At 42.2% G+C, this 21,848-nt stretch overlaps 1 protein-coding gene across 1 annotated transcript in view; it reads left to right on the forward strand.

The window, feature by feature from the left end:
* lrfn2b (leucine rich repeat and fibronectin type III domain containing 2b) overlaps positions 1-21,100 on the forward strand; it is a 273,402-nt gene extending 252,302 nt beyond the window's left edge. Inside the window, exon 6 of the mRNA XM_074685512.1 lies at positions 15,879-21,100. Within this exon, the coding sequence (XP_074541613.1) occupies positions 15,879-16,857 (979 nt within the window). The 3' untranslated portion in view covers positions 16,858-21,100. The remainder of the gene's footprint in view (positions 1-15,878) is intronic.
* The last annotated feature ends 748 nt before the right edge of the window (positions 21,101-21,848 follow it).

The raw sequence follows: 21,848 nt of genomic DNA on the forward strand, positions 1-21,848 counted from the left end.
AAAATCAAATCGTGATTGGTCATTTGTCCTGTCTCTCTCCAAACCAAAACACAGCCTGGCCTTTGTGAAGTCCTAACCACTAAACGAGCCAGCAAACTGGGCTCCTATAGAGATAACATGTTTCAAGACAGTAACCCTTTCATTGCTGAAGTGAACTTTGCAGTACACTAAATTTTAAAACTTACATGATGTATTAAATGTATTTTATTCAACTAAATGAGAAATTATATATACATATATATAGATATATGATACGTATATTTTTTGGTCCAGATTTTTTAAGGCCTTCTCTGAAGGCCTAGAAGTCCCTGAAGGTTCCCCACTGGTGTATATAAAGCTAGCTTCACGTGAAATATATGTCCATATATCTTCTCTTTAATGTCCCCTGATATTTACTCATGTGTGTTAACGTAACTTACGTTAGCTGCCATGCTAAAACCACATTCATCAGGCTATCGCACTTGGTAGAGCATATAGTAAAGCAACATAAATGAGTAAAACTAATAGCTCCCACATATGTAGCTGGGTCACAGACAGTTGGTACAGATCCATGCTTCAGCTTCAGGTTCTTGGCGAATCCTGCTTTGTACTGGCCCTCGTTGAGAAAGCAGTCCAAAGTGAAATGGTGAGCACACACATACAACAATTTAGGAGTTGTTGTGGGTGCATCTCCATCAAAAATAAAATTAATCCACTGCGTCTTCAAAACCTCATGTGATGGAGTTAAAAAAAAGACTTCTGTGCTCTTTTGTGAAGCCAACAACAGAGCAACCGCCGTGCCTCGCTCGTACCTTCGCCATGTTCGTTTTACCAAAACAGCTGAGCAGCTAAAGTGAAAAATGCGCTGCACAGAAGGAGTAGGACAAGGGGCGGGCCTAGAGGAGCTACTTTTTTTCAACTTCTGCCCCGCATGACGTCATGCAGGGCACATCTCAACTCTACGTGTTTGAGCACACATGTCCTGAAAGCAAACTTTGTCTGGAGCAAGCAAGAGAAGGAGACAATAGAATTATCTCATTTCAGGGGTGTTTGTAGACAGGCTGAGGACGCATATTACTGTTACAAAACCAGTCTAAAGTGAATTTTGCACAATATGGGACATTTAAGCATTAATTTGGCTCTGAATAGGGCACTTCAGCATGCGTTTTGGCTTCCAAGAGGGCACTTCAATGACAGTTTTAAACAATTGGGGCACCCTTTTGTGCAAACCACTTAGCTAAGGTGTAAATTTAGAGTGCAGTCACACTGGCTATCCAAACCGTGCTGTGCTTAAGCATGATTGCCCCCCCGCAGCACCGTTCATCGGCGATCACATGACTCCAATATGAACCAGACTTTAGCGGGTATTACACACACGACCCGCCAAAGTCATTGTGAAGTATCTGTCTATATGAAGCATGATCTCATCAGAGTCACAGTGAGTGAGACACAGAGAGCACTGCTACAACTTTAGAGACTTTTAGACTCATGTTAAGTCGTTATAGCCCGACACAGCCCTCCAACACCCCTGCTTCGTTTAAAATGATTGTCGAGAGATGCGCTCACAGCAACCATACGTCATAGATCACATGCGCCGTCCGCATGCTTGTGCTTGTGCATGAAGTAAACCATGCTGAAGCACACCTCTCCGAAGCGGGCCAAAGCAGAGAAGTGAATCATGCTTAAGCACGGCACGATTTGAAAGTTAGTTAGTTCTTGTGATACTAAAAAGAAAGGAGAAAGCCAACCATTAGCAGTGAAATTAGAAATGATACAATACCGATGCGCAGTACCCGGTTATCTGTACTCAACGGTACCAATTTTAAGTACTTTTTTGTGTGTTCATGTTGTAATAAATATTAATTTGTTTGACAATAAAATCTCAAAGTTTTTCAATTTCACATTTATTTCTCTACTTGTAAACTTAAAATACTGTGTTTGTGTCCAGCATGGAAAAACCACCCACTCTTCCCCTCCCTCAAGGTCACAAGGATGTGTTTAGGTATCAAACATGGCACCCTTTGATTTTATGTCAATCGGTACTCGGTACTACAAATACACTTCAGACTGTACCTATAAAAGTACTTCATTCGGTACCCAACCGTAAGTGCTGAAAGTGAAATAGATCACAGTGACAGCAATACCATCTTCTAAAATCAAAACAGATGAGACCTGAAGCAGCTGTTGCATCGATCACTCTTTGGCCCTAACCCTGGCCTCCAGAAAACAAAAAAGAAAATTTCACATCTCATGCACATAGCTCTCATGAGTTTTCCTGTATTTACACAGAATTTTGGGGACATCAGGAACAGGGAACAGCAAAACTCAAGAAATGCCCTGATAACTTTCATTATTTGTAAAGTTATCTGCGGTGGAGCTGGTGTAAGTTTTAAGCTGAATATCAGAGAAACAGGAGGAATATCCCTCCGTGTTCTCCTGAACCCAGTAATGGTGTCTGCCGAGGAAGTCTTCATTTGAAGCTGAGGCCGATAAGAGCTGAAATAAAGGAACTCAGCAGGTAAATTAAGAAGTTAAAAATACCAGATCCAGAGGGATGAGTGTGGCGCTGCTGTGAGAATATGATGTTCTGCCTTAATAAGTGGAGTGTCTGTGCTGAGCAGAGCGCAGCCTGTAATGTCTCACAGATTGATTCCTGAGAACAGGGCTGAATTCAGGAGAGTTTAAATGAAGACAACGCTTTGTAAAAGTTCAGATAAAAAGTTGCTGAGGTTCAGAGGATCCACAAAACTTCCTCACCTCAGCTGTGTCCTGCTGTTGTTCACATGAGGTGAGAGTCTTTATCTGTTTCCTCTTCAAACCCTGAAGATGGAGGACAAACTTCTCTCCGCTCCATGACTGGAACATTGTTGCTTAGACTCCAGGTTTGACGTAAATCCTTTCTTTAGGACTGTGAGAGCCTGAGGGTCATTCACAACAAAACAGACTTTTGAAAAAGCGTCACTGGCAGGGGAAAAAAAAACGCCTCTGTAGCTGCTGAAAGTGAAAAACTGCTGAAATCACAGGGGCAGCTTAAGAAGCACACGAGTGGAAATACTGATACTTTATCATTCAGGTGGATTTATTCAATGCAAAAAAAATCACTTGAGTAGGAAATAAAACAGAGTGAGAAGTGGGTTCGGGCACTTGTGGCAGCTTCATTCATCACTCTGCAGATACTGAACTCCTGTCTGCCATCTGCAGCTAAGAGTGAATCCCTCAAATGAAACCTTTGGGTTCACACTTTGTCTGCAAGAACCAAAATACCAGACGAATGGGGTTCATGTCTCTGCATCCCAAAGTGGACTGTATGTGCTGGAGTTTGACCCCTCAACCATCCAAGAGAAATAAAACCAACTCTATCACTGAGCTCTAAGGAGTTAAAGGCAGAGTCAAAGTTTTCTGAAGCAGAGCTGAATGTAGACAGGAGTTGAGTGTGGAGTCCACACGTGAACCAATGCAGCATCCAAACTATATGAAAGTTAGACTGTAAAACGCTGCAGGCTGGGTAGTTTTACCCTGTAGCTTTAAGCTTTTACCACAGTACCGACATGAAGACAGAATAGTTTGATGTGATCAGCTTGTCCCCAGCTTTCAGTAAATCAATCCAAGACCCAACATGAAGACAGGATTAGAAGTCTGATCTCATCTGAACCCACCTTGAGTACTTACCTTTGCAGTATTTAAGAAGTCACAGTGGAAAGAAAAATGTCCTTTAACGGACAGAAGGCTGGACAGAGGGAGGGAGAGGTGTAGCAACATGGTGAGGTGGGCAGAGTTGAGTCTGTCAGGTCCTCAGCAGCAGGCCGTCCACAGCAACGACCCAGAGGAACCCTTAAGCCGAACTAAGGCACTCCCAGAGAGATCCATGGTCATTGACTTTTAAAGTTAGTAAAGGACAGAGGAAAGAGGGAAACAGGAGCTCAGTGTGTCAGTTCCTCCTGACAGTATGAGCTAGTCCAGACTAGGCATGCAACGATTAACCGGTCTTACTATTAACCGCGGTTTGTAACGTCACGGTTAATTAATCCCAGAGGTTCCTCTACACCGAGTATTTCTGTTCTCACCCGCAAAAAAACGGACATCTTGTTGGGACATTATCTTCGCCGCAACCTGCGCGTGAGGAAAACAAACCAGCGTTGCATCTGCTTCTAGAGCCGTACTATGCTAGGCTACATTAGCTACAATGGCAGAGGCATCAAGCATCAAAGCTCTGTTTCCACCAAAGAAAAAAGTGAAGTCGGCAGTGTGGAGCATTTTGGGTACACAAAATGACGAGGGAGTTATTCAGGACGACGGTTCACCTGTATGCAAGACCTGCAGAAGAGAAGTTTCGGCGAAAGGCTCAAACACGTCGAATTTAATGCAGCATTTGCGGGATCACCACCCTGCTTTACACGCCGAACTAAAGGGAACACCTAATAACTGAGTTGAAAGGAGTTAAATATAAACGTGTCGACTACTGTCAGTGGCGTTGCAGTGGGAGGAGAGCTTTCAGCTCAGTGTAAACAAACAGCAGCAAAGCAGCGTGTCTGCCTACGGAGGACAAAATACCTCCTCTCAAGGCTTCCGTCAGTGACCATTTAACGTTACAGTCTGCTTCTTCCCCTCTGTGTTGAATAAACTCTGGGCATTGTAGGTTAACGTACCAGGTTGTAGGTTAAAGGATAAGTTCGGTTAATACAGCTTTTACATTGTTTATAGAATGAAGTAGAACAAAATACTCACCCCGAAGGTTTTCCTGATCCAAGCAGTGCTTCGGGAGACATTTAGATCCAAAATCGTGCAGCGGACGTCCGTATAATGGGATCCATCAGGGCATAGACAGCGCCGCTCCTAAAACTCCATTAATCGTTACGTTTGTCCCTCAAAGTCAGCTCTCCGGGTATTACTGTATAAACCAAACTTATCCTTTAGTATATCAGGTTCCAAACACTAAAATAACATCAGGAGCTGGTAGACTTCCAGCAATGTACCATGGGAACAAATTAATTGCATTTCAGTTGCTATTAACACATCATAAGAGATTTTTTTTCAACCTATATTTTTTTACTAAAACTTGTAAAGCACTTTGAGTGTCAGTCAAGGATAAAACGCTACATAAATGTAATCCATTATCATTATCATGATTAATCTTCAACCAAACAATAATAATGACCATAATAGACAGAATTTAATCAGACCACATTTAAAATTAGATAAATGTATGAAGATTATCCAAAGAATAGATTAGATTACTAAAAATGAATTTAAAAATCAGCATGGATGACAATAAAACTTAAGTTACTTACACACAAATAACATTTTCCTCTGGGGGATCAATGTAGTTAAGTTTAGTCTTATATTAATAATAATGCTTAAAATACTTTATTTCAGATATTTAAATAATTACAACTTAAATCATTACTGCAAATCCAATCAAAGTTCATCATGGCATGGATTATTTGTTTCATTTTTCCTATTCATTTTTAGCCTAAGAGTTCAACAACACTGACACTGACAGACACAGACGCTGTATTTTTTTCAAAAGGGGAATACTGACGTAGATGTTTACAGAGCACAGGTCACTTTATTTAATTCCAATTGGAAGAGTTATAATTTATGTTTATCTTTATTTATTATTTTGTACTGTGTTATTTGATTAATCTGTTATTTCTGACAGGAATACAAAGCTCATTGACATCTCTAAAGAACGTTCATGTGATTTTAATATATTTGTTCATTATCAGTGTTGTAAAATTAATGTACGATAATCGTTATAATCCTGAAATCGAGATTATTCCTCAGACTATAATCGTGCAATCAAAATCTATAATCGTTGCATCCCTAGTCCAGACCTGATCCAGGTCTAACTATTAGCTTTATCAATAAGGACCCTGACCTGTAGATGATCCCAAAGAAGAGGAGCCTGATAACAAAAGGCTCCTCTTCTTTTTGGTACTTTCAGGTCACGTTTCCGCCAAGCAGCTTAGTTTGGTTTGTCTTGGTACGCATTTTATCATCCATTGACTAATCCTGGGACGGATAGCAAATTACCGACCTGTACCGTCCCACTCCAGAAGGTGGAGTTACAACACTGCAGTCTGCTCATTGGTCAAAAGAATCATCAGTAACCATCAGTAGACTTGTGAGGACAGCCAAATAAAGGAGAGGTGCAGTTGTCCAACCTAGAAGAAACAAACCATAGACTGGTTTGTAATTTTTCCCCTGCATCTCTCTGAGACAAGATGTGTCTGATTTTTCTATTATCAGGAAGGTGGAAAAAACACCGTACTTGAGACCTGTTGGATGTTAGAGTCAAAGGACAGGTCCTGATCAGTGGCGTTTTCTCCTGAAGGCCAAGGGTAGCCATGCTTCCTCTCTTTTTTTCAGACTGTAGCTGTAATTTAATAAAAAGTACTCCTTTTAACAGTTTCGATTATTCTTCTGTGTTTCGTCACTGTCATCTCTTCCTTAGTTCTCTCATCTACTTACTGAGCATTTTACAATGTGTAAAAACTGTGCATTGGTTAGCATGGCTAGCTTGTCCATCTTATTGGAGATAGATCTTACGTTCCCAACAACGATGGCTGGAAGGACAGGTCCATGTTGTCACTTCTAAGCTCACACCTGAGAACCAGGACGTCAACCTCACCTCTTTCTCCTCACCTTGTGAGGAAACATCAGGCCTTGCACCAGTTAGCACTGACATGCTACAGGCTGCTTACAGCTGATTTTACATGTAAACAATGCAGCCATGGTTACACGTAGGATCTCCAGACAAACACAAGATGAAAAATAGTAAAAATATCACCAAAGACACAAAAAGTTTGGTGTCCATGACCAACAAATGAGCCATACAAAGTAATGATCTGCTCCAAATACAAAGACGACAAAGAGATGAAAAAATTACGAGAAGACAAGGAACAGAGAGAACTGCTATAACAGGCAGCCACAACTGGGCGGCGCCTAGCAATGAAAAAAACGTTAGGTTGAGTTTAACAACTATTGTTGTTTTGTGTTTTTTTTTTTTTTTTTTGTCTCACTTTAATGATCGATGAAACTCAGCTGAGTGTCGTCTGCATAACAGTGAAAGTTTCCGGAGTGTTTCTTCATAACAGTACCAAAAGGAAGCAGATATGAAATAAAGATAACTGGTCCTAGCATTGAGCCTTGAGGAACACCATAACTTTTCCTGGTGTGTACAGAGGATTTATTGATCATATGAGCCGTTCATGAAAAGCTAAGTAGTTTTTCTAATGTCTGTAGGAGTATGTGATGATCAGTTATCTCAAAAGCAGCACCGAGCTTTGTTTTAGCTTTTCAAAACAAATCACTGTTAAAAAAAAGCCTATTTGATTCAATACATATTTAACTTCCCAGACTGAGGTGTTTTCTGCAGTTTCATACGTCACTTGTTTAATTTTCCTTGACTGCACGTTCAGTTTGGTTAGCGTTTATTTCTGTCACCTTCTCTTTCCTCTTGTTATGTCGACAGAAGCTCAGCTGATGTGTTTTCATCCAGCAGGATTAAAATTCAATGATTTAAGTCTTGGATTCATGTTGGTCTAAATTCAGACGTACAGATGATTGTTAGTGGACGTTTGGTTGGTGTGAGCTGTAATCACATCCACGCCACCACTCTGTTAGGAAAGAGAGAGAGGGAGAGACAGATACATGAGGCTCCCTGCAGGTTTACAGCAGCTCTGCTGTTTCATCAAACACGTACAGTAACACAAAGCAGCGCTTCAGCACGGCTTCCTCTCCCTGAAGCATTCACCCATTACGCTCAGATGGATGAGGATGTTGTAAAGCAACCAGGAGATATTCAAGGGTACGCACAGAGACGGAAAAATGTCACGGCCCATTTAATCCTTTACAGCTGCAGACCGCGAGGACGTCAGGGATTTTGATTATATAAGCATAATCAAATCTCTCGGCGTCACGCCCATGTTTACGCTGAGTCAGTGGGGCAGGAGACCGCGTGGCATGACCTTGTCTGTGCGAGTCCAGGGAGAGAAGCCTGAAGAAATCAATAGAGATGATGTATAATGTCTCAGCTGGGGAGGAAAGCAGAACCATAAACAGTTTGAAGCTTGTGGACAGGAATGATGCAGCGTCCAGGAAAGATGTGTTTGTTTTGTCAGCTCTTTCTTTAAACTAAGAAGAAGGGATAATAAAAGTGTTCCTAATAAATCTCTCACAGAGCTTAAAGAAGCACAGAGCCAATCTCCCCCCGTGTCTCCTCTTCTTCGCTCTGATTAATGCTGCAGCCTCACACCAGCGCGAGGAGCTGAGCAGGACACTCCACAAATTGCCTTTTGCAGCCTGCAGGGGCGGCAAAGACTTTTATCTCGCCGTGATAAGCACGGGCATAGGTTTCTCCGGACGCTGCTTTGTTCTTACGTATTAAACGAATTAAAGTCGTCTACGCAGACAACCTGAAATCAATTAGAGCCTGACTCTGCAGAGAGCAGGCAGAAGAATTTCCCTCCCAGTCTCAGGCAACCAATTATAAGAGCGTAATGAAAAGGAGCAAGTTTTTTGGAAAGAGGGAACTTTTCATTAGAAGACGGCGTCTTTTGTTTGAGCGCCGTGGACTAATTGGGAGGAAGAGAGGACAGAAGTTATGATGTTTCTGACTCACTCATGTATGATCTCTGGTGCAGAAAGTTTCCTTGTTGAAAAGATTTTGAGGTTAATTGGACAGATGGAAAAAACTTGTTTCACATCAGGGGATTTGCCAGAGCAAATTCCTGCACCTTGAAAAAGAAAGGTGTAGTTTTTAAACCTCCAACAACAAAAAAAGTACAGCTGAAAACAAACATTTCACTTTGTGACACAAATAATGTCTTAAAGTTAAAGATGTTACTTTTCAGATGACTTTTTCTTCTTCAGTTAGTGTTATCTTCTCTCTTGTTGATACTGACACGTTATATTTCAGTTAACAGACCAATTTACTGTTTGTAAACAGTTATGGCTGTGTGGGTATCTTAGCAACAGAAGTGCTGCTGAGTACAGTAGTTTGTCAAGCAACGTGATGGTGTTAGCCACCAAAAAACACATTTCTTACCTAAACAACACCAATCTAACAGGTGACTAATGGTGAGTTTAAACAGATAAGCCACTCAGTGTTGTGGCTGTTATCTCTCCTAAATCAAAAGGAGCACACAGATCACTGAGTCTGAGACCTGGGTTATAATAAAGGAGCCAGAAAACTGCACCAAATATACCAAAACGTTAATGGTTCGTATTTTAAGATTAGTAATAGGACTGTAGTGTACTGTAGTTTCACTTTAAACACAAAATCTGTTTCTGTTAAAATACTTTCACTTATATTTACCCTCCATAGTGAGTCCATTTTAGGTCATAACCTTGGCCAAAAAACAAGTTTTCATTAAATTCACAAAGTAAAAACTGGATTTAGAGTATCAGCAGTTAAAAGCTGCGTTTCCACCAAGCAGACCAGTTTGGTTCGTCTCAGTACGGCGTGCATTTTGCGGCTTTTCCACTGACTTATTCTGGGACAGATCCCCAAATCACCGTGACAAGCCGTCCCACTTTTTGGTACCCTTTTGTATGGGTGCCAGACTGAACCGATCCGCTCTCAGAAGGTGGAGCTACAACACTGCAGACTGTCAATTGGTCGAAAGAATCGTCACTTACCGTGCGACAGCGGCTGCATTTCTCCTGGCAGCACACAGTCTTCTCTGAAACAAAGCTTGATTGTTCTTTGTATCAAAGAGCTACATGACAATCACAGAGAGGACAAAATGCTGCATGTCTTCATCTATGCTCTTTGTTTACTGTGTCGCATTTTTCTTCTTTGTTGGATTTAATAGCAGGGTAAACTGTGTCGTGCTGCTACTATGTCACGCTATTATTTAACAGCTGTGGCTTTCAGCTACCTACCACAAGAGGGCACAGTTTGCTGTGGAAAAACAAACAGGATCAGGCTTAACTGTACCAAACCATGCCAAACCGTACTGAACCAAACAGGACTGCTCGGTGGAAACGCGGCTAAAGATGCTGTAAGGAGGATCTGTTTTAAGTGGACCACCTTCTGGCCTGGTGTCTCACGCACTCTGTTGTAAAGACGTGACTTTTAATCAGGCGTCTGGGCATTTTTGTTTTAGCACAAATTTTCTTTGTTCAAGTCAACTTTTTACCAGATAACACATAATGAGGTAAGGTATTTACCAGTACAGTTATCAGTAGCTGGCTACATGTAGCGCTACTAGCAGCCTGGTGCTATACATATCCGCAAGCTAACGTGACAACAAACAAATTGTCAGTTTATCCCGTAGTTTAGTAGCCGTCCTCACAGAGTGCTACTGACAGCCGGGTGCTCCGAGACATGTCTGTAATGTGTAACTTTAGTGAATCCTGGTTATTTCCTGCCAGTCATCTACCAAGCAGAGCTAACGTAACCTCACTCTTCATTGTATTGATAGACTCTCAAGTTTGAACAGACCACTGCAGAATAACTGCTGACTGTGGGTTGGAATTAGGGTTGCCACCCGTCCCTTAAATACAGAATTGACCCATTTTTCACACTTAAAGGTTGCGTCCCGTTTTAAATCAATACGGGATGCAATTTGTTCCACACTTCCAGTTTGCCTTGAAAGCTAGAGGTGTCCCAGTCCGATATTGATATCGGATATCGGTCCGATATCAGCAAAAAACAAATATCGGTATCATATCGTAATGCATCTAAAATCTCCGATATAAGCAGTCCATTCCAGACCCCACTCCTGCTGTTTTTATTTGATTTATTTTGGTTATTTTCTGGGTCTTCTAATTTGTTCTTTATTTAATTCAGTTATTGGTATTTTTTATGTTTAATGTTAAAATTTCTGTTACCCATGGGTTAATAATAAATGGGTCAGTTTTTCCTCATACCTACTGTTGCTGACTACTGTTCTTTGTTTGAATAAAATCACTTAATCAAGCCTTTCCTTACATGACAGACATACTACAAAATAAGTAATAAAAGTATGCATGTTTAATGCTGATATGGTATCGGATTAATATCGGTATCGGCCAATACTCAATGCTGCAGTATCGGTATCGTATCGCAAGTGAAAATGTAATATCGGGACATCCCTATTGAAAGCAGCACCACTCTGCCTGAATTCAACATGCGTTTGCGTCCACCCACTAGAGACGGCAGTTGGTTGGTTGATTTTCAGCGTGGAATAAGTGCTCATCATTAATTGGGTGACAGAAAGTCACAGGAAACCTGAAGTAGACATGTCTGTGGCTGCATTTGGTACTCCACCCTGTGCCCCATTGAAAAGCAAAGGATGCAGAAACACAGACGAGAGTGGAAAGTTGAAACTATTGGCTTGACAGTGTGAGTGAAACGATGTCAAAGGACACAGTAAAATCTGTTGCCTAGTGCTTTTTGTGGCACATGGTGGCCTGTTGGACATGCGACAACATGCAGCTATAGAGCTATAATACTGCAACATCAGGACAAACAAATGTCAGACTCAGTTCTTCATACCTGAAGCATCTCCGGATACAGAAATTGTATTAATAACTAATAGTTTATATGATCAATTTGGAAAAGTCAATCCTACTAAAAAAATCAACACAATGGGATTTGAAAAGGGTCTTTATTATTATTTACTATATTATTATTATTTCTAAGCTTCCACAGTATTTTACTGAATATACTTCATCAGATTGGTTTTTTCTTATCAATGCATCAAGAACAGAACAGGACAGAGAACATTTTGAAAAACTATTCTAAAATTCTTACATATTGACGTGAAACTCTAACTAATACATTACCACAACTGGTGCCCCACTCTGCTATTGATATTGGGAATAACCATAAGCATAAACAGTTTAGCCTCCGTGTTGGCCTTTGGCTCATGCTCTATATCATTCCTGTTTATCTTTCTTCTGCTCTTCTGAACTTTTTCTGTCTGACAGTTAGGCTCCAGTGTCCACCACCACTACAAAATCAATCACAGAAATCGTTTTTAGCAGAGAAAAACACAGATCTCTCATCTCATTGCTAAACTTCGTCAGTATGAAATTCCATTTAGTTCCAGTCTATTTTTTTTTCAGATTGAGGTGTTTATATGGGGAATATTTATTTGGTTTATGCTTCTAACCTAATTTTAATCAGAATATAAGTCTCCATAAAAAAACCCAGTCACATTGAGAGTCAACAGTTAGCACGGCCACTTTTAACTACGAAACAGCGGTAGCTCTGAAACGGTCTGAACTCTTCAGAAGTTAACTCCATGGTGTAAAATTGTCTGAATGAATGGGGCTAAATGCCCCCTGCGTTGACAAAATGCACCCCAATTTTTGATGACGTGGGGTGTAAATTGGTCTGTTGACATCAATGTAATAATGATGGTTTTTGGGGCGGAGTAGGCCATGCAGGAGGAGCGTTGTGTAGTAATGGATCTTCTTGCTGTGTTAATATCACTCCAACAAGTTTCTGGACATTCCCACAATGCTGGAAACTCTTTCCAGTTTCACTCAGACATTTCACAGACGAGTGGAGGAGGAAATCTGGATCAAGTTTGCCGAGGCTGCCAGAGACTGACAGGAGACAAAAAGCAGACAGGGACTTCAGTGACAAAGTAACAGCTTGTTGGTCCATCACACCTGGTCCCTGTGGACTCTGAAGGCTCTGAACGGCCCCCCTTTTCCCTCCTCCACTCCTGACAGACACCAGTTAGATTTGACATGTCCTCTAAAGAGTCTTGTTGGTGAAATGGAAACATGTTCGGCCATCCAGGCTGACCTCATTTCTCCCTGGTGTGGTTAGAAGTGTCACACTGGTTTGTCTCAGAGGTTAAATCATGTGTCACATGTACAGAGGCTGTAGTCCTTCCACCCTGCAGTCCTTTGTCACGTCATAGCTCCATCTGTCTACCAAGTTTCTTACTCCACTCACTGTTCTGACTCTCAGCTAAAGGCAGAAAATAGTTCGTAACGTATGGATAGTGTGCTTCCTTCTCTAAAAATTAAAAAATTAAAAGACCACAACGCCACCGAAATAAACTCTGATGAAGTTCTGGCTCCAGCTGCAGATTGGATGTTCAACACCTCGATCTGACCAACACGTAACACATTCACAACTTAGTATATTCAGAACTCCTCACCTGTACCTGTTCCTGTGAGCACATCACCCCCATTCTTCAAGATCTCCTCTGGCTTCCTGTCCCATACCGTATACCCACAAAGCACTCAACAACCAGGCCCCCTCTTAACTTACAGACATGCTCCACACCTCCACCCCTATGCACCCTCTGTTCCTCAGTCGTAAACCTGCTGACCATCCCTAGGATGAGGCACCGAAACCTGGGGAGACAGAGCGTTCTCTTTCACTGCCCCCTCCCTTTGGATCTCCCTCCCACAACCCCTCCGTGATACTGCTGACCTCACCGCTTTCGAGTAAAAACTCAAAACTTAAATTAACAAACCCCGGTCCTGACCTTACCTTTTCAGTGTTTTTGTCTTGCCTTTTACCTTACATTTATTTTACTGTATTTCAGTATTTTGTATATTTTTTATCTTTTTTAACTTGCTCTTTATCTTTGTTTGCTTTGTAAAGTGTCTGAGTTTTTGAAAAAAAAAAAAAAAGACCTCTATAAATATAATATATTATTATTATTATTATTATTGTTGTTGTTATAAATTCAACAATGAACCAACAAAAATCCCTCGCAGTCCACAGAGCCTCATGTATCAACACACCTGCTATCCATGATGTCAAATTTTCTCTTCTAGCTTAAAAAAAAAATGATAACAGTTCAAAGAGGGGTACTATGCCTTTTTTGTCTTAATTTTGTCTCTCTGGTGCCCCCTTAGCAGCTTCACATGATCTATGGCTTAAGGAAAAAAAAAATCTCTCTTTCTGGTGTTTCAGAAAAGTCTTTCTCACTTTGTTTTGATCGCTGTCCTTTAAAAAAGTCAAATGGAATTTGTGTCCCTTTCATTTAAAAAGTGAAAGTTAGAAGATTAAGACTGCCTTCTCCACAAACCACCTTCTCTCTGATTGGCCAACCCTAAGGAGGCCTGTTGGGGACAAAGTTAAAGGCAGGCCTTGGTGTTTGAGGCCCACCCTTTTTTCACGTCATGAAACAATTAGGAGTTCCTGTGATGACCTCATCATTATTTCAGCAAGTCTCGTGAAGATCTGGTGCTACTTTAAAACTCAGTATTTTGACTATTTTACTAACAGATTCAGGGATTTCTACGACATAAATACTATGAATACTTAGTTTGAATTTCTGCATGTTTAGTCTGAATATCCAGCATTGTCACTTTATACCCATGTTTAGAATGTGGGATCTCAGAATACCCCCTCTTTAAATTTGTCAGAAAAAAACCCTTGAACTTACTTTAACAGGGGGTAAGATGTCCTAGTGGTTTATGTCGGGGCCACATTAGGTTTGCCCTTGAGCAGGTGGCCTGGGTTCAAGTCCAGCCTGTGGCCTGTTTCTCGCATATTGCTCCCTACTCTCACCTCCTTTCCTGCTCTAACCACTGTCCTCTCCTCTATCATTCAAGGCATGAAAAGCCCAAAAGTAAATTTTTGAAAAGAACTTACTTTGACAGAATTTATGTAAAAAAAAATTGTTTCAGGTTCTGGTTAATTTTGAAATTGTAACGTAACCCATTTCCCATATAGCACTGCAGCCAGTCACCAGAAGGCAGTCATCCCATTTTGGCTTCACTTTTGGGGACGTTGTCCATCTTTTTTCACAGTCTATGTTCATGTTTAATTCTTTAATCTATCAGTCATTAACTGTACAATCAGCGCTGATATCATGGTAATGTTAGTCAACAAGAGCATCTTTTTCATGAGCTAATTAGCTTAGCCTCTGAGTAGATTAATCCGGCCCTGTCCTAGATTTAAACGGATGAGAGTGTTTATTTATTTATATATATTTAGGGGCACAGAGACAATGTGAGCTCATTTAAATCTGACACTGCATCCTGAACAGCTTTTAATCTCTTTTCAAACATGATTTAATTTGGTGTTGTGTGGCTCACAGCCTCCCATACAGATCTACCCAGAGACTGCCTGAGGGGCGGACCGTCAGGTTCATGTCTGATGTGAGTCCCTGCAGGGGGAGCTGTGTGTCTGGAGGTGAATGATTGTATCAGTCAAACGGCAGGAGTGAGTGTAACAGCATCACTACCACCTGCCGCTGGATGCTGAGCTGCTCGCCTCGGGCAGTCAGGAGCTGTTTTTCCTCGGGACACTGAAACATCCTGCTGCTATCTGTTAAACTGTGGAAAACACACACACACACACCTGCTTACAGCTTGATACCACCTGAGACATTTCTTCAGCGTCCTCCTCCTCAAGCAACAGAGCCTCCTGACCGGTCTCTCTGCCCAGACAGAACTCTCAAGCCTTTCTCTGAGTTTTCTGTCGATTTATTTTTGACCACTCCAGAGCTCAGATATCACAGACCCTCTGCTCGCTGCAGCGAGACAGATGGCTCTGAGAGATAAAGCCAATTACTGTTGGCTGTCTGTTACAGGAGCATCCGGAGAGACTTAAGTGAGGAGACAAACTCCAGGAAATGCAAATAGAAACTGTGGCTGTGCTTGGAGGAAACGTGGCTCAGTGAAAAGAGCTTTGAGAGTGAATGTGTTGGTTTTGAATGAGTAACCTCTTCAGATATCAACGGATAAATCACACGGTATTTACTGGAGCTGTTTTTATATCTGTGAGGCGTAAAAACAGACTTCCTGCAAACCTTTGTGCGTCTGTGTGGGCGAGGTGGGGCACTGAAACTGCTCTTTTTCAAGTGGGTCCAAAATAACTTTTTTTCAGCTGAGGTTTTTTTTCCTCTCAGTCAATTCTAACATGTTCATCTGTGTGTGTTGGATCCACTGGATGTGAAGTAACCCCACTCTCCTCTCCTTCTCCTCAGGATGATCCCGGCCTCCAGCAAAGCCTTCCTGGTGACAAACCTGGTGTCTGGGACGCGTTACGACCTGTGTGTGCTCGCTGCCTGGGACGACTCAGCCACCACCCTCACCGCCACCAACGTGGTGGGCTGCACCCACTTCTTCACCCAGGACGACTACCCCCAGTGCCAGTCTCTGCCCAGCCAGCTGCTGGGGGGCACCATGATCCTGGTGGTGGGGGGCATCATCGTGGCCACCCTGCTGGTCTTCATCGTCATCCTTATGGTGAGGTACAAAGCTGCAGACACTGACCCCCCTGTGGGGAAGCTGACCAACGTCAGCGACACTCACTCTCAGACTAACGGGGGGCGCCTGGGGCAGAACGGACTCCTGATGCCCCAGTCTCAGCCGCAGCCCCAGCCCGAGCCAAAGGCCAAGGCTAAAGTGACCCTGCAGGATGAGGTGGTGGAGTTTAAGTGCGGCTCCCTCCAGAGCAGCCTCACCTCCTCCTCCTCTTCCTCAGGCTCCTTGGCGGGGGGCTCGTACAGCCCCAACAGCGCCCTGGCAAACATTTGGAGGTCAGCCCAGTCGAAGCCCAGGACCAACCTGGACCACCTCCTGGGAGCTTTCACCTCTCTGGACTTGCGGGGGGTTCAGAGCAGCGAGGCGGGGGCCTCCAGCAGCGCCCCGTCAACCGCGGTGAGGAAACCGCACACAGACAGGGAGCCGCTGCTGGGTCGGACTCTGGACTCCAGCCTCAGCCGGCTCCTCATGCTCCCTCTGGACGCCAAGCCCAGGAGGAGTCAGTCCTTCGACATGGGGGACGTGACGAGCGCCGGGGCCGCGCAGCTGAGCAACAAACCGCGACGGATCAGCAGCATCTGGACTAAGAGGAGCCTGTCTGTGAACGGCATGCTGCTGCAGTGCGAGGAGGAAGGGGACACGGGGGGGAGCAAGGGCACGTTGGACAGCGCCGACTGGGTGATGGAGAGTACTGTGTAGGAGAGACCCGTCACTCCATCAAACTCTGCCCCAACAGGCGGCCATGCCAAGACAGACCTGCTGGTCTCAGAGCCTTCGTCCTGCATGAAGCACACTCCTTTCCCTCCTCCTCCTCCTCCTCAGACTCAGACTGATGAGTCACAGTCACAGCCAAATCAAAGATCAGGAGAGAGACCTTTGCCTCACTCAGGCGTTGTACAGAGACAGATTCAAACGGCTGAAGTGAAGCGGTGCTGTCTGACACAGATATGAGGTCGCGCTCATGGACTGTTATTCTTCTGTAAAAATTCAAAGTATGTAATGAAATTAAAGTTTTATATTTTTGATTTTGCTGGTCAAACACAACACTGGCTTTGCCTTGACAAACTTTAAGGTGTGTCCAGGTTTAAATTTTCTGCTGTAAATTCATCCTCATCTCGGTGACCTCCTGATGCAGTTTCTCTTCTCTGACTGAACGGTGCAGTAAAATATAAATATTTGAATATATATAAATATATATATGTAGATGTGATGCTTCAGATTTAAGAAAAAAAAGATTTATTGACAGAGTTGTATTTGAATATCTTTACTTTCTCTACAGAGTATATATATTTGAGGGGTCAGTCGATATTTCTCTGCTCATCATTTTGAATTTGTAAACTGATCATCCCCTGGCTGCTCTGTCAGGACTCAGTTCACTGTTTAAAAAATGCCAAATGATTTCTAAATAACCTGGTGCAACAGGAAGGATAATCACACCCACATGTAGGCCTGTTTGGTCGTGTACAGTTTACCCGTTAGGTCTTGTAGTAAATTGTGTTTTTTTTTGTTCTGTTTTTGTTTTTTTTTTATTGGGGATTTGAAGCAGATTCTAGGAACTCCCTTCTTTTACACTGATCCATAACACATGGTACATTTTTTACAAAACCGACATTTTCAGGTCAATACTGGATGCTGTGAGAAAAGCTAGAGGGCCGTTCTGTTACCTGTCATCATTTTTATCACAAATAGCTTCAATTTATCACCAAAGTCTAGTGTGATGCTGAGGAGACAAGCGTTTTGTTTTCCTGCTCCTCGCCCCAGTAAAGCCAGACAGTCAGAGAATAAAGGAAGCTGGAAACAAACCAGTTACACTAGAATCAGACCAGAGCCATGTTTGCTCCTCTTTGCTCCGTGGCATGCTACCTGAGCGCTCTTACATCAGCTGAATGTTCAGTTTGACACGTCCCAGGATTTGACCCTCTCCTCCTCCATGTTGGGTGTAAAACCTCAAACCTGCTAACTCCTGGTCCGGCTCTGCTCCTTATGTCAGTTTGTTTTTAAAGTCCAGCTAAACACGATCTGGTTTGTTTTATTTTGAAAGTCACTGGGTGTTAATTGGTGTTTTCCGTGCTCGGCTTCCTGTCTCACTCTGTGCAATTTGATGAGTTGTTCCTCTAGGATCAGGCAGAAAAAGGAGCCTTGTGTATCTGATCTGGGCCCGCTTGAGTTGAACTTGAATTAAAATCTATCAGATCCAGTGTTTTGAAGGAGTGGGGACAGACCAGAGGCATTCTCAGTGGTGTGGTTTGGCTGTTCGAAAGATAAGTCAAACAAACGTTCTTTGAACTAACAATCAAAGGAATTCTGTTTTTCCCACACCTGTTTTAAAAACTAGCGTGTGACATTTCATTGACACCATCTTGATACCAGAATGACCATAACTCTACAAGAAGGTGAAACTGGAAAGGAGTTAGCAAAGGCTAAGTTATAACATAAAGCTAGTGCTAGCATTGTTAGCAAGGTGCAACAATGAAGAGTGACTCCTTGTGGCACCATGTGTGTCTCTGGTCCAGTTCTGCTCCATCATGTGTTGACTTGGTACATGAACTCACACTGGCTGCATGTTAAGTCCAGCTGCTTGCCATAGACTGTAAAAAAAATGGAAGTCATCTTGCCAGGCTCAAAGTGAGGTCTCCGCAAAAACTGCTCCCCCTGGTGGCTGGCTGCAGTATAGGTTAAAAAATACAGCTTTCCAGCTATTCCAGATGGGCTGTGGTCAAACTTTAAAAAATTAATACACCTTGTAGAAATGTTTCTCACGTCCGATTGTTGTGATGATTTGAAGATAGCATTTGGCTGCCTTGTATTCAAGTCCTCTTTTTTCTGACAGTTTCATTTTCAGTAGTTATACGAGGTTAAAAACAAGGTTTTACGTAACGTTTAACGATGATTGACAGATGCCGTTCTCGTGTATTTTTGGGGGGATTGTGAAATATGTCAGAAGGTAGAGTCAAGAAGTGATAAGATCCTTGTAAGAAAAAAAAATATATAATTTTTGTCACCCAGCTCCACCCAGATTCTCCCAGAATCCCTCATCGTCTCTACTGCGCAGACTCTGGCTGCACAACTGCTACAATGGTGGCGCCTGAGACGGCGGTATTTTGGCTTCAAAACTGTACAATGATAAATGGCGGAGCCACACTGTCCACTCTATATACAGTCTATGCTCCTTGCAAGATTCACCAGACAGCTAGAGTCACTTCCCACTCCGTCGAAAAGCCTCTTCTCCTTCATGTTGGGCTGTAAAACCTCAAACCTATTAACTCCTGGTATGGCTCTGCTCATCATGTTGGTTTGTTTTCATAGTCAAGCTAAATATGATCTGGTTTTATCACGGTTTGTTTTATTTTGAAATTCACCAGGAGTTTTAGTGTGAACCTTCTGTCCGATTTCGTTTTTGTAAATTGTCACGTCACAGCTCCAGCATCCAGCATTGTTGCTTATATGCTGCAACCTGCCGGAGCAGGGAAGCAGCTGGATTACAATCGGGCAGATCTAGTATAAGTTGACACACCAACTCAAGTGGAAACCTATCTGATGACAGAGAGGAGCTGGACCAGAAACACATCTGGTTTGTTTCAGCCATCAGAGTCCAAAACTACAATAAAATCTTGACTTGACATTTTCTAGTTTGTCACCTCCCATGGCTTGTCAGTCTCAGATAGCCCCGCCTTCATCCTCCCCTACTTCATATTGACTCCAAAAGAAACAATGACTCTGAAAATAAACTGCTATTAAGAAAAGACTTGAAACAGAGATTTAGATAATATAAAGGGGGGTGAAGGGCAAAGATAAGCTAGAAAATGCTAAGCTACAAGCAAACTGTGGAATTATTTTGGATGCTAATTTGTTTGCATAAATCACATACTGAGACCACTAGGATTACCTAATGGAATTGAGGAGTTGAGACATTTTCTTACCGACTTTGATTCAGTCAGACGGCTTTATATAAACTGTGAAGTCGCCTCCTGCTGGTGGTTACCAAAATTACAGATCTAAAGCACTTCTAAGGCTTTCTTCACCAACTGTTGGATGTCAGTACTAAATGTGGGTAAAGTCTTGAGAGGAAGAGGTCACATGAGAAGAACCCAAGATTTGCTCAATTAGTGATGTCACTAATTGGTAAATCTTAAACAAGCATAATAAATGTATCAATAACTTCAATTTCCTAACTATGTAGTTCAAATTGTTCTGGCCTTATTTCATAATTTGTCACAGCAAACAGAAAAACACTGGTTGAGACAAGGATTTTGTACCAAGGCAACAGTGGAGGAGGATTCCAGAGAGTAGCTCCAAACTGAGAGTTTTCAGACACCAGCCAGAGATCCAGAGATGTAAATAATATTGAGCTGTAAATCATGTAAAGGTATCACAGAGGTGTCAGAGAAACAGTTTAAGCCCAATAAGCACAATTCTCGTCAGCATCCTCCAAAAACTCTTAAATAAAATCTGATGTTGTGTTTCATTCACTTACATAAAAGCAGTATTTTTCAATGAGTTAGCATCAAAAACATTCCCCTCATTCTTCAGCACCCATATAATTCCTGAAGACCTTTCAGAAAATAATACTGAGTATGAGTAAATTAAACTTCCTGAACGTACCCATCTGAAGTCCATCGTAAAGGAACTTCTTCTGATCGTTATGAAGTTTGCTTTCTTTGTCATGTGTTGCATGTTCCTGCTGCAGAAGACCCTAGAGTCGTGTAAACATTGATGCTGTCACTTCTCATATGCTGTCTGAATGACTTTTGTGATATTTCTGAACTGGTTGCGTGTGTACAGTCTCTGCATATAGTTCTTTTTGTATCATTCTCCAGAGGAAAGATGAGTGAACAGAGGAGGAGGTGACGAGTAGCAGCTGTTCATTTTTCTCACCTGGAGCTGTAAAAAAATGTTTCTGTGGTTCAATTTGTTGTTTTTGCTACAAAGATAAAACTAAAAATCTCCTGAGACAAACGTGACGTCCTCTGAGTGTTTCTTTCTGACGGCTGCAGTGGGAGTAAACTGGAGCTCAAAGTGACTCCATCTGATTCACTGAATCTTTGAATGACAGAAATGTGTCATGAACTTTAGCACAGGAAGGTGGACACAAATGCAGGACACCAAAACCAGAGTTCAAAGGGCAAAAAGGTTTTAATCAATATCCAAGCAGAGGTCAGTACACAGATAGGCAGACCAGGCAAAGGTAACAGGCAGACGTGAGGGAAGAGGTGAGGTCAAATAAGGCAAGGTTCAATACACTGCAAGACTATGACTATGAAAGAGGTCTGGGACTAGGGATGGGAACAGAAAACAGGTTCCTGTTGAGAATCGATAAGAAATGTTTCAATCCATCGATATTGTTAGCCTTTGTGGTAAGGATTCCCCTATCAATTCTTTCTTAGCTTAGCAGTTAGCTTACATTTCCCAAGAAAACTCAGATTCAGGATTTACAGCTTGAAGTTTTACTGAAGAACTGACTTCATAAAGAAATGTTCATTACTCTCTCTCAGGAGATTCATATTCAGTACATTTGAAACGGTATAAATCACCTTATTTACCAAAATAACAAAATAGCACAAGCTTGATGCTAATGTATATGGGAAACTGCATGGATATGCTAGCAGTTAGCATACATCAGCATGACTTCAGCTTTAGAATAGAATTTCATCTTTCATCACAGAAACATAACCTCTCAATTGGCAATGCTA

This window comes from Halichoeres trimaculatus, unplaced genomic scaffold (genome assembly GCF_033239565.1).
Source record: "Halichoeres trimaculatus isolate MK-OKI-2021-1 unplaced genomic scaffold, fHalTri1.1 fHalTri1_scaffold_13, whole genome shotgun sequence".
In the NCBI taxonomy this organism is placed as follows: Eukaryota; Metazoa; Chordata; class Actinopteri; order Labriformes; family Labridae; genus Halichoeres; species Halichoeres trimaculatus.